Source organism: Strongylocentrotus purpuratus, unplaced genomic scaffold (genome assembly GCF_000002235.5).
Source record: "Strongylocentrotus purpuratus isolate Spur 01 unplaced genomic scaffold, Spur_5.0 spur5_scaffold_2, whole genome shotgun sequence".
NCBI classification, from domain to species: Eukaryota; Metazoa; Echinodermata; class Echinoidea; order Camarodonta; family Strongylocentrotidae; genus Strongylocentrotus; species Strongylocentrotus purpuratus.
The window spans coordinates 37,252,589-37,269,782 of NW_022145605.1; the positions used below are offsets into that span (position 1 = coordinate 37,252,589).

Genomic DNA, 17,194 nt, shown 5'->3' on the forward strand with positions numbered 1-17,194 from the left:
TGAGTGGCCAGTTTTACCATACTCATTTCCCCCAATAGATTGTAGTGCTATAAACAACCTTTGGGAAAACGGTTTTTGAAATGTCGATTTCCAATCATAAATATCTTGATAATCAGACAGGCGATCGGCTTGTAAAATTCATGGGATTCCTGACTGACCCAAAGGTTTACAATCATGATTGCAGCATGAGCTAAATTCAGGATTTTATTTAGAATATGAGGCAAAGATACACGTACTCATTTGCAACTTTAAACCACTCCTTATTTTACAAGTACTAGTAACTGCAATCATACCAAAGTGATATAATATATATATAGTTCATTACTTGTGTTTATTGAAAACACATATGTATTATTATAATCATTATTATTTGTCTTGTAACCATAACTGACAATGTGTAAAGTGAAATGTGAAATAGGAAAAAAAAAAGAACGCTTTTTAAATTCTAGTTGTGCCATTTTGTCTACTTTTTAACAACATTTTATTTCATTTTTGTTTAATTCATATTTTTTTCTACAGGCTCAGCGCAAAGCTGTGAGGGAGTGAGCTGTCAGTTCGGAGAATGCATCGACGGGATATGTGTTTGCAACCCGGGCTACACCGGGGAAAGCTGCACGTCAGGTAGGCTATCACGTCAACAAATCCCACCAACCAAAATCAAACAATGCATGCAAATATAAAGACAAAGCATCGGCCACTTCCAAAGTATAAGGACTGACTAGGCAAACGAAAGTAGGCCACGTACAATTGCTATACACGGTATAACTCCTTAGATTCAGAAGTTACAGTAAATTTGTTTAAATTTCCACGGTCGTTATTCTCCCCCATATAGGCCTAATATAATGATGATGACCTTTCTTACTACTTGATCAACGAGTATAATAAGATCTGTCTGGAAAAACATGTGTATCCTGTAACTAAGATTGTAATAATCCTTGTCCAGTATAATGCAATATTTTAAGGAACGTATCATAACCAATTTAGTCTGCTGTAACCCAAGGTCTGTTTTCACTCAATCATTGAATATTATCATAATGACACATTCACATTCACACAATGACATTTAAAGGCTCAATATTGAAGATGAAGATGCAAAATCCATATCTCATCGATTGATTGTGAAAAATTGTGCTTATTGCCTTGTTAAATATAATATAAACGTAAGCGAAGACGCGTGAATTTGCCTCACGATAGTATTTGGATATAGGAGCAGTGACGTTTCTATAGGGAAAATGGCACCGGGTCAAACAACGAATTGCCCCTCGGCCCCCCTACTAAACTTATGAGGTCAAAAATAGAAATCAAATGTCGCGCTTTTTCATAACGTGAAAGTTATATTTAATATATTAAACCCGAGAATGGTAATCACAGTTTGAATAACAGTTAAAGCGTGGTAGCAAAGCGACAAAGCAGTAGATATGTTTTAAAATTCCATCCTATGAAGAGACGCAATTTCTTGTGTAATCTACGTACAAACTTGTTTAAAGTAAATTAATGTATTATTCTTATTATAGAATTTATAAGAAATAAAAATTATATGACTTCTTTTATCTTCAAGTGACAAATTTAACTAGCTTTATTTGAGGGACATAGCTATCATTTAGCTAGCCCATTAAAATTTAGGATATTTGGGTGCAAAATTCAACAAAATCCTGACGAAACTAACATGCTTGAAAGCAACGCTTAGAGCCTTACAAGGGAAGCCCTTTAAAGACGCTTGTTATGCAAAATATACCATTTTTGGTGCGAAACTACCAGATCCTAGAGAGTTATATGCGATAGAGCAGAGCGAATGAACTGTAGAAAATTTTCGAATTTTTAACCCTTCTAAAGCACACTTTTCTTTTGCTTTTTACCCTGAAATGGGGCGCATATAACCTTTTATAGGAACGGTAATTTACCTTCCTTTTTCTTCTCTTTCTCTTTCGTTCTTTTGCGTCCCCCTGCCTCCAAGTGCCGCCCGGGGTTAGTTCGCCCTCTGTACCCCCTTTATTTACCACTGGGTAGGAGTATCCATATTACCTCTTAACTTTCTTTATCCGTTTTATCCATGAAATTCAAATTCGAGTTAAAGGGCAGCTGATTTCAGATGAATAAATAATTGATTCATTCTTTTTTTGTCTTTCAGATCTCGACGAGTGCTTATCAAATCCTTGTATGAATAACGCGACATGTGTTAACCTCTTCAATCAATTCTTCTGTGACTGTCCGCAAGGGTTCGACGGAGAGACATGCCAAAATGGTAAGAGGGGGGGGGGGGGGATTCATTACAGTTAGGGCAATTTTGTTTGTTTGTTTGATGTTTTTTTTCACGATGGTATACTTCAGCCAATGGCTGTTCTTCAGCATAGCGGTGCATATAAAAAGCAATCACAATTTTACAAAGAAACATACATTATAGATTTTCATGATTTACATACTAGCTAAGTTAAATAAAACATACACATAATACAAATAGGTTAGAAGGCTAGAAATCCAAACAAGCCCTAATTGTACTGTACCTTACAAACCACATGCACCTAAGACTTTTAAATTATATCTGATGATTGTATTAATTGCCCTACTAGAGCTTGTATCAGACCAAATATAAAATGAAAAGATACAGTAACGTCAATATAATGTAAAGAAGAAGGGGAGGAGGTGCAGGAGGAGGAGGAGGAGGAGGAGGAGGAGGAGGAAGAAGCGGAAGAAGAGGATGATGATGATGAGTAGGAGGAGGAGGAGGAGGAGAAGGAGGGGGAGGAGCTAGAGGAGGAGGAGGAGGAGGAGGGGGAGGATGAGGAGGAGCAAGAGGAGGAGGAGGAGGAGCAAGAGGAGGAGGAGGAGGAGGAGGAGAAGGAGGAGGAGGAGAAGAAGGAGGAGGAGAATGAGGAGGAGAAGGAGGAGGAGGAAGGCATTACAATAACAAATAACAAAATAACGTTGAGCTGTTATGTCCTGATAATCTTACAGAGACCGGTCCATGTCGGAACAAGCCATGTGTGAACGGACTTTGCACTAATCAGTTTGGAGGAGGGGAAGCTTTCTACACGTGTGAATGTTACCCTGGTTGGGAAGGTGATAACTGCGAAACAGGTACGCTCACTAAAATATTTAATCATACTATTGCCAATAAAGTTGGAATAATATTCCTTACCCCTTTTTATGAAATAATCGTGACAATATGGTTTATTCTTGATCGATATAAGATGTAAACTTTATTCATCAAGAACAAACCATATTGTCACGATCATTACATGAAAAGAGGTAAAAAACTGTTCCAACTTTATGGGCAACAGTGTTTTATGCTCGGAAAACGAAAGAAAATAATAAGGGATTCGTGTGTGTATTCCATGCAATATTTCATCAATTTGTTATTAAAGCGCAATAAAAATAGTTGTAAAGTATACAATTCACTTCACTTTTTGTTAAAACATGTTAACAGCTGAACACACAATAATTATTGACAACAAATCTAGGTTGGATTCCATACTGATAGAAAGTGAAGTTCACTCATATTCTAAAGTGAAAGCAAATCTTGAAGCGAATTGAAATTTAGCTACCTCATAGCCTCAACAAGTAAGATAAGACAAAAATGACCACATCATAATCATGAATGGGGACTGTAACTTCTTGAGCTCTCAGCTTCACACATTAAAATCAACGAATGGATGCAGCTTGCGTAGTATATATACTACGGAAGTATACCCAGCAATGCAGAGTGCATTATCTCTGTATTCGAGGTCTGTGGCACTTAAACACGCATCGTCTGCTTGCATTTGTTTTTATTTCTTTCTAGATATCAACGAATGCATCGTCTTGGGATTCCCTTGTCAGAATGGAGCAGAATGTAACAATCTCGAGAATGCATATTCGTGCAATTGTTCATCAGGCTGGACTGGATTCAACTGCACAGAAGGTGAATTGTTTTCGATCGTTTATAAACCCCCATTCGTTAAGTGTGTGAATGCTCATGTACAGTCCCATACGTTATTTTTTAGCGTTATGTGACATATGATAATTATGGTTATATAAATATATTGTTGAAATTAAATGTATGCATATTTATGGATGAGAGAAAATTAGCAATTGAGAGACAGTGTATTGTTAGAGATTATTATTGCACAATGCATTGTATTTATTATCATTTGTTGTTGCTGCGCAGTTGATGAAACTAAAGCCTTGCACCTGGAATAACACCAGTTTACCGTTAAGGGCGCCATTTTACAAGTAAACAAACCAAATGACCTAGAGGTCAGTGGTTTATGCGTAAATTGCACCATGTAAATTATGATGACATCACTGCATGCGCGCTGCGTTGTGTGCTCACATCATAATGTGCATAGGCGCAATCTTTATTTACGCATAAACCAGTGACCTCTAGAGACTAGAGGTTGTAGGAATATGAGTGTGAGGTATTGTGAATGGATATTTGAAAGCGTGTTCACTCGTCACACAACATAACTCTTATTTTTATTTAGCTACGAGGAAACAAGGTTGCACTGACAATAAAATACATGAAAGAAAGTATTCCCTTTTCGTTAGTTTATTGGGTACTGATGAGGCTGGCCGTACACTTGCAAAGTGTAGCCAAGCACAAGCCGAAGAATCGGAATGAAAATGCTTAAATGGTAAATGTGAATATTGCACGGAGATTACATAATGATCAATGATGATAATGAACATGAATAAATGCGATGTACATAAATAGAGCTTACGACAATAGTAGAAATGAAGTCGAAAGTCCAATGAAGATGAAGAGAGATGAAAACGAAAGAAGGGGCTCACGCGATGATGTGCGGAGGCTGATGGCAGAAACGCGACTTCGTTGACGTGGTTGAAGAATTGGAAGAACGCGATGTCGTCGCCGATGATGATGATGAATGTAGATGGAGCTCTCGGGCGAGAATAGAAGAGAAGAGAAGAGATGTGTGATGCTCGATGACGAAAGCAGTGAGTCACTTGATGTCGGAGGCCAAGGAAGAAAATGCAGACATCAAAGCCGGTAGTGGTGCTGAGCAGTGAGTCGCGCGATTGATGAGCCGAACTTTGATGATGAATGTTTAGATGAGCTGCGGTGAGTCGAGCTCATGTGAGTGAAAGACTACCGGTGAAGAAACTGGCAGCTCCCAGCGGATAACCAAGCACCATATATGTCGGATCTTGATTTAATTGTTCCACTGGAAGACTGCAGCCCGATGAACACGGCAGAGAAAGTGAAGATGTGCCGATAGAAGTGATAGGCACAGTAGAATCAAGCCCGGAGAGGAAATCATGCAGAGACGTGTTGACTCAACTGAGATGTAAGCAGGAGTTGTTGACTCGACCGAGGTGTAGGCGGGAGTGGAGAACAACCTCGTGGAGTTGAAAATACGCGGGGTGAACAGTGCGGAACCACGATGCGCGATTGGAAAGAAATACACACGTGGCCCGAATAATGAATATAAATAAGTACCGTGATGGAAAAATACTGATGACATGAATGTACGGTAAAAGTAGGGCGAATGTAAGAGCCGCTACAAGGTCATTTGGTTTGCTTACTCGTAAATTAAAATGGCGCCCATTTCTGCGCATGCACACTGTTGTAACCGTATACATGTGTATTGTCAAACCATAGTATCAATAAATCTTCTTTAATCTAATTCAAAATTTCATCACCATAACTGGGCGCAAGTTCAAAACTGTTACCATACTATGGACCTGTGACCATGAGATACCTACTATAAAATAATCCAAATCTATTAAACCTTCAACAATTGTTCGAATAGTGATCATTGTTTAAAAGTCAATTTCTTTCTTATACCTGTTTCGTGTCAATTTAAAGAAAATATTTAGGTAGCATTTTTTCCTAGGAACAAAGACATTATAATATACACTTTATCACAGGTTTCACAGCAAATCATTGCACAATACAAGTGCATACTGAAGGTGTGTTTCGGGCGGGCGGGCGCGTCTGCATGAAGTTAACGACTGTAACAATGAACATCATCATCATAATGTGAATTACTTTCACGAATTTAATGAGGATCTGATATTACTAGAGGTCAACCACAGCTGATATTAACAAAGCCCAACATTATTTGGGTAGTTCTGTGAATGTGTGTACATGTATGCTCATGTTACTGACACTGACTGGGAAGATCCACTTCTTGGCATACTACTTCACGATATTTAGGTCCAAATCCTGAAATGCCAAAGGAAATTACACAGTAATTCGTTCCTGCTTTCACGAAGTGACGGTAGTGAGGAAAATCTGCACGCAAATTGTATGCGATTTTCATTCACTAACGTCACTTCGTGAAAATAGGGACGAATTTATGAGTAGCCGAAACACGTGTGAAAATAGTGGTATGAGCAAGGCATTTGTGATTTTATGAAGAAATAAGGAAATACTTAACTCTGTAACTTATGCAGTAGAACGTCTCATTTTGTTGAACGCATTGTCTTCTTCTTTTCCACCTCCATAGACTAAATGCTCACAATTGCTTATGCATGCAAGTATATACTTGCAATTAATGAATGCTTCTCTATTTCATTATACAGCCCATTTTTTACAAAATGTATACCGCTGTACAGAATGATCAACAGCGGTTTAAAAGATAATTAGAACGCATTGAGTAGCCCAAGGAGAGAGGGGAGCCAATTGAAAATTTAGTAATACCGTGTAATAATTGATATCCTGAATAACATTGAAGAGTAGATTGTAAAGGCAAAAATGAAAAAAATTCAGTCTGATCAAGTACGGTAAGTCAACATCGAAAACACATCGGAACCAATTTCTGTATCGTTTCATTTCTCCAGAATGTCATGCTTTCTTTGGAACTTTAGGTGTTCAGTTAATTGAGATCCCAGATATGACCTTGTGGCTGGGCACAAGGTTATCCTAAATGACCATGTACACACATGAACCAAAGAAATTACAAGGAAAGTACAATTTCTTTCCAAGCTGTGTCACAATTTCTCCTTTGAATGTTGTAATGAATTTCATACATGGAGATACTTAGGGAATATTCAACATGTTCAACTCGTAGGTAATTAACATGAACCGAAATAAAATATTGATGATTTGTGCAACTATTCACAGTTATGAAAAGTCGAACTGTGGAGCTAAGCAAATACAGCTCCCTGCATGTGCCAAACACAAAATTAAACAACAATCTCATTATAGATGAGGTACGTAGTACTCGGTGATGACCTTTACTTTCAATACAAACAAAGTTGAAGTTGAAATTCAGGATTGATGATCTATGTGTAATCACTCATCGTTTTGCATCACTTACAGATTTCAATGAGTGTTTGAGTATTCCGTGTGAGAATGGTGCTACCTGTATGAACCTGCGAGATAGTTTCAACTGCACATGCCCTACACAATGGACTGGAACTCAATGTGAAATAGGTAAATGATGGTGATGATCAATCAGTGTTTACATGTATACAAGAATGCTTTGTCAAATGGGGATGCACATTGTAAGAGTTTGCGAGCAACTATAGCAATATAAATGACTCTCCAACTCTAATATAGCATGGGTTTATACAACAAATACTCCAGCAGTAATTACTCCATGGCCAATTTGCATCTCAAATCAGCTTTGTCAGCTTCAGCCTTGGACCAAACGCTGTACCTAACCTCAAACCCTAACACAAACCTAACCTAAAAGGCGTCTTTCCAAATTAAACAAAAACTGGCACATTGTCCAGTGAAATCTTTGGTTCTGAACATTTGTGACACTATCTTATTCTAAATTAAGAAATGAAAAAAAAGGGGAAAAAAGTGTTGATCTTTACTGTTAATTTTCAAACTACAAATTATCTCATGGATTTGGTCAAAGCATATTATAGATACATATTATTTTGCTGTTGAGTGTTGGTAAACAAACGAAATTACTGTGTTCTTTGTAAGAGCCAGTCGAGAGCAGTAGGAAACTCCAGTATAATGGTTCACCTGCACATCCCAATCAGGTATACTGGGTTGAGAGACCACTTAAGAGTTATAGTGGTCCCCTCCCCCCCGGCACAGGGGATACCAAATACCTGTCGATAATGACAACAATGATAGTAATAGTGGAAAATAATAATCATACCGGTAATAATAATAAGAAGAAGAAGGCGATAATAAAGACACAATAAAATAATAATATAAATCAGCATAATGCCAAACCTTTCTCTCAAATTTTTCTCTTTAGAAAAAAATGCCTGTATTGACACTCCCTGTCTAAATGGAGGTACCTGTAACAACTACTACGACTACTACACATGCACCTGTCCAGCACACTTCCTGGGCGCAAACTGTCAAGATGGTGAGTTGTTTGATATTCAATACATTCCTAATATAATTTACAGAACTGACAATCTGTCTTTTTCAATGGAAGATGAATTTGTGGTCTGGTGGATATGTCACCGGACTGCGGATCACATGGTTCATGGTTCGAGTCCCAGCACGGCACTAATGTCATTCGGCAAAACATAAGTCTGCATTTGCCACTCTCCATCCAGGTGATAAATGGGTAGCTCATAGGATAGGAATGTTAATGTGGTTGGATTGGCATGTGCGCACTTGTAAAATGGCGCCTGGTCGGAATACTCCCCAGAGAGTTGAGTGTGTGCACCATCATGTGCAGATCAGCAATTGAATCCAATGACTGGGAGATTAATAATTACAATGAAACGCTGTTATAAATGTCGTACTGAGCACTGGGCAAATGTGACTATTATTATTATATAGAACCTTAATTTTATTCCATTGACTACCAAATTCTTCCTTAGCTTAATGCATTATCCACCTAGTTCTTTTAAGCAGCAGATTAATAATTTTAAGCCTATACTGATGAAAACTGTTTGCCTCTACAATGCCAAGTGGAAGGATTTGTCAAGTCATAAAAGATATTTACTGACTTTTTGTGAATAGTATAGAGCAACAATGAAATTAATAGCTCTGAGATAAATTATCAATCTGTTTTTCCTTACCTTGACTATATTCACTTAGAATATGTATTTGTTTAAGGTAGAAAACAAACACATATGCATACAGTACACGCCGAAAATCTCCGCAACACGATATACACGATTAAAAATTTACACGATTCGACTGCTCGCGGGAATCGTGTAACCATTTATTTTTACACGATTCGTTTTTTGCCAATGAAGCGAAATTTGAATCGTGTAAACGTGTAATCGTGTAAAATTACACGATTCCTCAATTCAGGTCGAATCGTGTAATCGTGTAATCTGCCCGCCGAAAATCTCCGCAACACGATTACACGATTCAAAATTTACACGATTCGATTGCTCGCTGGAATTGTGTTACAATTTATTTTCAGTGGTGATGGTGACCAGGTTAAGGACGTCTAGTTCAGTAAAGGCAAGAAGTTACTTCTTGGTTGAACGAGGACAACGTGGACGATACGAGGGGATAGCGAAGATTACGCTTTCTTTCTCTTGTATATATTTTTAATTGCAGTGTCTTGTCTCTAGTTTTATTATAGAATGTTTGAAAGTTAAAAAAATCAGTCCACTTCCCGAAAAGCACTCTCGGATTTAATCCTCGGTGAGAAAAAAGAAAAAAGCGATGAACGACTAAGGAAGGGGGCAATTTTGTTTTTTTTATTCAATCATTATCCATTTTACAAACCTGGTTTGTAAAAATGCGTCATATGACGCCCGAAAACCAAGGTTTGTCGACAAACCTCCTTTGTGAATTCGGGCCTTAGACTTTGATCACTTATTGCTTTTTTAGCGTTCCTCATTTTCGTAAATTACCTTTTACAACATTGCATTATTCAGCTATATGTATAAAGAGCTACGGTCAAGGCTTAAGGGCACACTTCCTGTCACATACAAAAGAAGCTTACTCTGAATGTGGCCTGCCATTGACCCTCGCCGGGGACAAAGGCCGTTGCCCTAGCTACAGGCAGAGATCCTTACATAATACCTATTGTTCAGGGGGTTCCCCTTGAACATAGGATCCCCCTGAACAATAGGTATTACATGTACGTAAGTATGTAAGCCACTGGCTACAGAGTGTAGGGAACAGTTGCAAGCCGCGAATGAATAGAATAAGTGAATGGCCAACTGTCTTTGAGTTACGTTTAGCTAGCGGCACAGTGTCCCCCCACTTTTTCAAGTTCCCCCAAAGTGCCCCTTTGTATGTAGGAAAAGTACCTATTTTACTTTGACAAGTGTCCCTATTAATTTGTAAAAGTGCCCCTTCCCCTTTTCAACTCTGATAAGTGCTCCTTTTCTTTTGACACACACACCCCTTTTCCTTCGACGAGTTCCTATTTTCCTTTACAATAAGTGTCCATTTTCCATTCTCATTAGTGTCCTTTTAATCTGTAGTAAGTATCCCTCTTTAAGTACGAGAAGTGCCCCTCTTCACTTTTGATAAATGCCCCCATCAACTCCGATAAATGCCCCTATTAAAATCTGATCGGTGCCCCTTTTCTTTCAACTAAAGCTTTTTTTTATCTCTCTCTCTCACTCTCTCTCTTTCTTTCAATATCTTTCCATTCCCCCATATCTTTATCGCCTCTCTTTCCCTCATTATGTTCCCCTCTTACCTTATTAATTTGTCTCTTTTCCTCTCCGTTTCATAGCCTTCTCATTTCTGTTAATTTTACTAGGTTTCGCCCTTCTTTTTTTATCACTCTATTTCACTCTTTCTTTTCTTCCGGTCAACTTTTTAGTTTTCCCTAATTTTTTCTCTCTTTTTTTCTGTTTATCTTTATCGTGCCTTTCAACCCTCATTTTGCTTTTATATGTTCCCTTCTCCTCGTAGCTATCTTTTTTCCTTTACTATTTCATCTACCATGTCTTCCTGTTTCTGACGTTTTCCTACCTTATCTCACGGATTAGTATACTATACATGTTAGTGGAAAGTGCTGAGGTTTATACACGAATATAAAGTACAGTAATTAACTGATGTACACTGAAGGTAAGTTGTGTATAAAGCAATTGGTGTAAGCAGGATAAGATTTAACGATTGTTGCAGCTTGTCGCATCGTTATAACAATTCCCTTATAACCCTAATAACTATTTACACGATTACACGATTCAGAGCGACATTCTTCAATCGTGTAAATTTACACGATTACACAGTTACACGATTGTTACATCTGGTCGAATCATCCGACCAATGCACTTAACTATTTACACGATTACACGATTCAGAGCGACTTTCTTCAATCGTGTAAATTTACACGATTACACAGTTACACGATTCAGGTGAATCGTGTAAACCGTGTAATCCTAGAAATAAATCGTGTAATCGTGTTGCGGAGATTTTCGGCGTGTACTGTATATACAAATATGTATACAAAAAATAAAGAAATTATTTGACAATAATTTGAATTCACGTTGATATTCTATGTCTGGGGAAGAACGGGTTGCACTGGGACGCAGGAAAAGTGGGACATCCCATCTAACTCTAGAAGTAATTAATCGTATATAAATTTGTTTAATATTGTACAAAAGGTCTTAACTATCACTGCTCACAAATACATCTACTGCTACATGTATACCACAATTTTGTATGTGGGTTTAATTATCACTTCTTTTCTGTTCCTAGCCTCAAGTATATGCTATGCGACTGGGGATCCGCACTATTTGACCTTTGATGATGTATGGCATGACTTCCAGGGTGATTGTGAGTATACTTTGGTCCAAGAGTGCAGGGATGGGATGGACTCGCCGTTTAGAGTTGATGTCAGGAACATAGGCAAGGAGGAGAATGTCTATGGATCATACACCTACGAAGTAACAGTCCAAGTATTTGAAGTGGTAAGCATAATCCAAAGTGCATTTACAATGCCAGGTCCATAAAAATATGTTCATGAAATTAGATTAACATTCATTTTAACAGCCCCTGTGAAGTTATGTATTAGTCTTAACCCTTGCAAGTCTAAGCCTGATACAAATTGGGCTGGGGTCTACAATATTTAATTGTATTCAATGGCTTTACTTTGAAATTTGAAATGATCAGCATCATGTACATGTCATGAATTATGTGTCAAGGTTCTAATTGTTTGAATCCTGAAACAAGCAAATGATTAAATATAATTTTAATGTAACTCTGTAGTAAATGTTTGATCTATCAAAATCAGATTGTATTCAATTGGTAAAAAATAAAAATTTGAACTGTTCTATAAACCTTTTGTTAAACTGCTACCTTAGAAAAAGCAAATGATGTAAACTTTAAACCATCTCTATAATTTGCAAGTTTTCTTGATACTGGATCAGCACCTTGTATGTGTATATACTGTACCTCTTTTGAATGCAATTTCAGAAAAAAGGAATCATGATTGTTTTTTTTCACACAGGAAATCACCCTCAAACAAGGCAGAGAGGTCTTTGTCAATGGCAGGAGAGTGACCCTTCCAGTAGAACCAATATCAGGACTGACTGTGAGCCATAGTGGTTTCTATGTGGTAAGAGAAACAAAATCTGACAATTTTTCTCTATATTCAGAAGTAAAATTATCAGTTTATTGCTTTAGCTTTGTTTAATTATGTTCAGAATGGTTCAAACATAGTGATTAGGGTTGTTTCTGAAAAAAACATCAATATGGAATAGATTTTATCATATCACAAATTACAGGAATATAGAGGTGAGATATGGTGGACTTTTTCTTTTCTCTAATAATAAATTTTAATTTTATTATAGATGTAGGAAAATGACTTCTGAAGAAAGCAATGAAAAATATCTATTTTTCTTTTTTGTATGCTTTGTTTTCCCTATGTGCCTTTGATAAACTGAGGTATAAAATACAATCACTCAAAGTTATGCTAGATATATGTGCCTGTCATTGGAGGAAGTTTTAAAACTCATCAATTTTATACTGATGATCTTATCCCTACGTAGGAAGTATCGGCTGATGTCCAGTCGGACGGTCAGAACGTCTATCTGTTTGTCAAATGGGACGGTCAAAGAACAGCTGAGGTCAGATTACCTTTTGCCCAGTACCAGAATGCGACATGTGGTCTATGTGGTAACTTCAATGGAAACCTGATGGATGAGTTCATCATGCCTGATGGCCAGTTGGTGAGATTTTACTTCTTAAGCATTTTTGGTGTTGACATCAAACAGCAAACCAGCAACAATATTTGTATTAATATGTAAATAAGAAATGTATGTTATTATATTCAGGATGTGAAGGTTTTGTGTGTATTATTATCTACTAAAATTGATATTTCTTTGAAATATCTCAATTGAGAAATTGACTTTAATGCTGACACATTCATCATTTTTATTTGGTGTTACAAGAATTGTAGATGTATAGTTTATTTTGATGATGTGATGATCTGCGTTTTCTTGTCTATAGTGTAAAATTAATATAGAGATGGAGAGGCATTGTTGAGATTTTGTTTGGTTCTGCAAGGATCAGAACGTATACACCTTGTTTATTGCTTATTTGCATTCATGTCAACAATATTTTGTAGGAGTTACTTTTAGCTATATTGTTGCTATGGAAGATTACTTTCTGTGTACATTCTTATTTAAATTCCAGCAATAACTTTTGCAGATTCATGAACATGTTTCCTTGAATGATGACAGAAATAACTTGTTAAAGGTAATGACAAGTAGTAATGCACCTTATACACTTTATACATGTTTCTTCCATTCATAGACCACGGATGTTCAGGAATTTGGCAACAGTTGGACAGTAAATCCCGGAACCTGTATTCCTTTGGTGCCTGGAGACAATCTCTGCAATGAAACATCTGATGCATATAATCAGGCTTCGCTCGCCTGCCAAATTATAAGAGATGCTGCAGGTAATGATAATAATGTTATACTAACAATGTTTCTGTACATTATATTTTGTTCAGAAATATATTTAGGAATGAGTGGATATAAAAAGTCAACACATTTAACATAAAATAAACTCCACTTTTTCATCTCAAATGAAGACAAGATGCTCTTTAAAACACAATCTAGTCACTCTAATCGATCTTAAATAACATTTTTTTAAAATATAGAGTTCATAAAGTGCCAGTTGAAAATTAAATTTGTCATGGTAGTTTATTACACCTACCATTTGTTGAATTAACATTTGTGAAATTAGTAAAGTCTAATGTATTCTGCGTAAAGATGAAGAAAATAGGATACTAAGGGCATTCAAAACTTATTCAATTTTAATTAACAACTACAATTTTGTGTTGTAGATTTGAACATTTTATTTGCAGTATTGTAATTGTTGTCAATACACATGTGCAAGCGAACAATGCTACCTGTCCCTACTAAACCTATGTAGAGACGTTGACAAAGGTATTATGCGCTTTATAATAATTGTATTATTATTATTGTTATTATATTATATTATGTTATTTTCTTTATCATATTATTATTAATTATATTATTATCATTATTTTTATATTATATTATATTATATTATTATTATTATTATGTTGCTGCTTCCTTTTCCATTAAACACAGGGCCCTTTGAGAGATGCTTTGACACCCTTGGCCCTGCCCCATTCTATGATGCTTGTGTCTTTGATGGTTGTATTGTGCCGGCTAGTCAACTCAATGAAACCACATGTCATCTCATCGAGCTGTACGCACAGGCGTGTTTGGACAGGGAAGCCGTTATAGAGGACTGGAGAAATGACTCCTTTTGCCGTGAGTATAGTCCTATATATGATCTTCATCAAAGACAATGAAGTGATACACTACTCAATCTTCCATGTTCACCATTGCTTTGCAGGTTTGTTTCTATATCTTGTAAACATTTGGACAACCTGTACTTTTTTGTCCAAATATGGAATGGAAATAATGGCCATCAAAGACTTCTACATGTTTATTTCAAAATGCAAGTGGGTGTGGTATATGATCTAAAATTGGATTTTGTTGTTGCTATCTGTACATCGCACTAATTTGAAATGTTATAGAGACAAGTTTACCTACATAATTTACAAGAAGGAATTTCCATATATGCTTATTTTGAATTGATTTACTTGTATTAATATTTACACTATTTTAGTTGCAATGGGTGTTTTCTCAATTAATATACTGTTCAATTTTTAAATACATGATATTTTTAAACATTGCAGCCGTTTCATGCCCAGCTGGCCAAGCATACGGCTGGTGTACTGATGCCTGTCCATCTTCTTGCTATGATGTCATACAAGGGGTTTCCCCCATGTGTGACAGGCCATGTGTGGAGGGTTGTCAGTGTCCAGATGGCCTGGTGTTTGATGGCTTTGACTGTGTGGACATGGGCTCATGCGGATGTTATGTGGACGGTATCTACTACTCGGTAAGAAAGAATGGCTGTGAAATGTGGATTTGCGAGTTATCTAATTCTGTACACAGAGCATGACATTCATGGGCTTGTACTTGCTTTAATGCAAAATAAAAGCATATATAAATGCGCGATAAGGTCTTTCCTGAATACTGTCTGTTTATGATAAGCCTTGCTCATTTTCTGTTTTGTGATTGTATAGAACATGTCAGCCCATTTTTTAAATGTTTAGTAGAGATGCAATATCAGACTACATGTTCCAACTTCTTGCTTGGACACATCAGTAGGTATCCATGTATCGGTGGACATTATTGCAATTGTTATTTGTTGCATACTTGGTTCTGTTTATATTTAATAGCTACCTTTTGGAACTGATTTGTTTAATTTTAAAACTTATGTTATGTCTCCACATATTGAGGCAAGCGTGTGTGTGTGTGTAATTGGGTTTTCACAGACGTGTATCAATCAGATATGAATATTTACATCTGTGTACCAACCTTTAACGTCATCATCCAAAAGACATGACTCACTTAGAACCTGCGTCCTCGGCTGAATCATTTTGTAACTTCCATTGTTAGCTGGATTACAGGCGCATGCCACAACGCCCTGTTTATCCTTTAAATAGACTACAACAAGGACTGATATGTAATTTTACATACCCTAATGGTTATATCCTACATACAGATTGGAGACAGTGTCTACACCCCTGGTTGCTTCTCCAAGCGTATTTGCAGCGGTAACAATGTGGTTGACATCTCTGCACAGACCTGCAGTGAGTTTGCTACATGTAGGATAGAGAATGGAGAACACGGCTGCCACTGCTCAGCTGGTTACACTGGGGATGGAATCACCTGTGCAGGTAGAAAATTTATCGGAATAGAGCAATCAATTTAATGGAAATAGAATGTGTGAAACTGAGCTGCAGCTGTATATATGACAGCATTTAAGAGGCACAAGTGCTCGTAAAGCCTACACTTGAAAATAGTGTTTATTGTTAGGTATATGTTAGTTTGTGTTAGCTATAATGTAATCACCATAGTTATTTCAAACTGGAAATGAACAGTGTTTTAATAAATTGGTATTCAACTTTCAGATTGGTATCATTTCACGTCATGTTTTTATTGTGTTTGTAAGGTAGAAGTATTAGGACATGTATTGGTCAAGGTAAGAAATTGGTTGTAGAAATATATCTTGAGACAAGGTACTTTTTTGACTTTTCAGAACTATTGTCTAGAAAAATATTCACAAAATTCACAGCCTAAGAGATCAGATGATATGTTCAATGATCTAATCATCATTTTGTTGAAAATATGTACCAGAATGTTCATGTGATGTACATGTATGTATAGGAAGCTCATTGTATAGAGTCTTATTAGGAAACTACATTCATAGGCACTACATTCTATAAATTAAGGATGAATGTACAGAAGTAATGAAGAGCTATAACCACCCAAGCATTCCATTCACATATGTCATTACACCTTTCACAGATGTCAGTGAATGTGCCAGCAGCCCATGCATCAATGGAGCATGTGTGAATGACCTCAACTTCTATGCCTGCAATTGTGACCCTGGCTGGTCTGGGTACAACTGTGATGCAGCCTGCATGGAGAACCCCTGTGAAAATGGAGGCTTTTGCATGGAAATCAACGCTACTTCACTTGAGTGTCAATGCCCTTTTCCATTCAATGGAACATTCTGTGAAATAAGTAAGTAGGCGTAAGAATCTGCTTTCGAAAGCAGAGTGAACAACACATTAAAAATGTGTAATGTGATTAAATTTTGGGCTGTATTCCAATCATTTAACTTCAAAATACACATTATTTTATTTTTTACAAGCGTGATTAATGTTTGCTTACTATAAAAAACATCAATGCTTTCATAGGTTTCCTCTCCAATACAGCAAGCAATTGTCTTCTTAGTCTCAATTTCATGCCTTTACTGCATTGCATGTACCATCATCAATAGTGATCTGTC

At 36.8% G+C, this 17,194-nt stretch overlaps 1 protein-coding gene across 1 annotated transcript in view; it reads left to right on the forward strand.

Moving 5' to 3' along the window:
* The window catches only part of LOC115926499 (fibropellin-1-like), a 44,098-nt gene that overhangs the window by 13,977 nt on the left and 12,927 nt on the right, over nt 1–17,194 (forward strand). The window contains exons 2-15 of the mRNA XM_030991262.1: nt 520–621; nt 2,129–2,242; nt 2,953–3,075; nt 3,779–3,898; nt 7,262–7,375; nt 8,163–8,276; nt 11,543–11,754; nt 12,294–12,401; nt 12,835–13,014; nt 13,601–13,748; nt 14,410–14,595; nt 15,027–15,232; nt 15,902–16,076; nt 16,708–16,926. Of these exons, the coding sequence (XP_030847122.1) occupies nt 520–621; nt 2,129–2,242; nt 2,953–3,075; nt 3,779–3,898; nt 7,262–7,375; nt 8,163–8,276; nt 11,543–11,754; nt 12,294–12,401; nt 12,835–13,014; nt 13,601–13,748; nt 14,410–14,595; nt 15,027–15,232; nt 15,902–16,076; nt 16,708–16,926 (2,121 nt within the window). The remainder of the gene's footprint in view (nt 1–519; nt 622–2,128; nt 2,243–2,952; nt 3,076–3,778; nt 3,899–7,261; nt 7,376–8,162; nt 8,277–11,542; nt 11,755–12,293; nt 12,402–12,834; nt 13,015–13,600; nt 13,749–14,409; nt 14,596–15,026; nt 15,233–15,901; nt 16,077–16,707; nt 16,927–17,194) is intronic.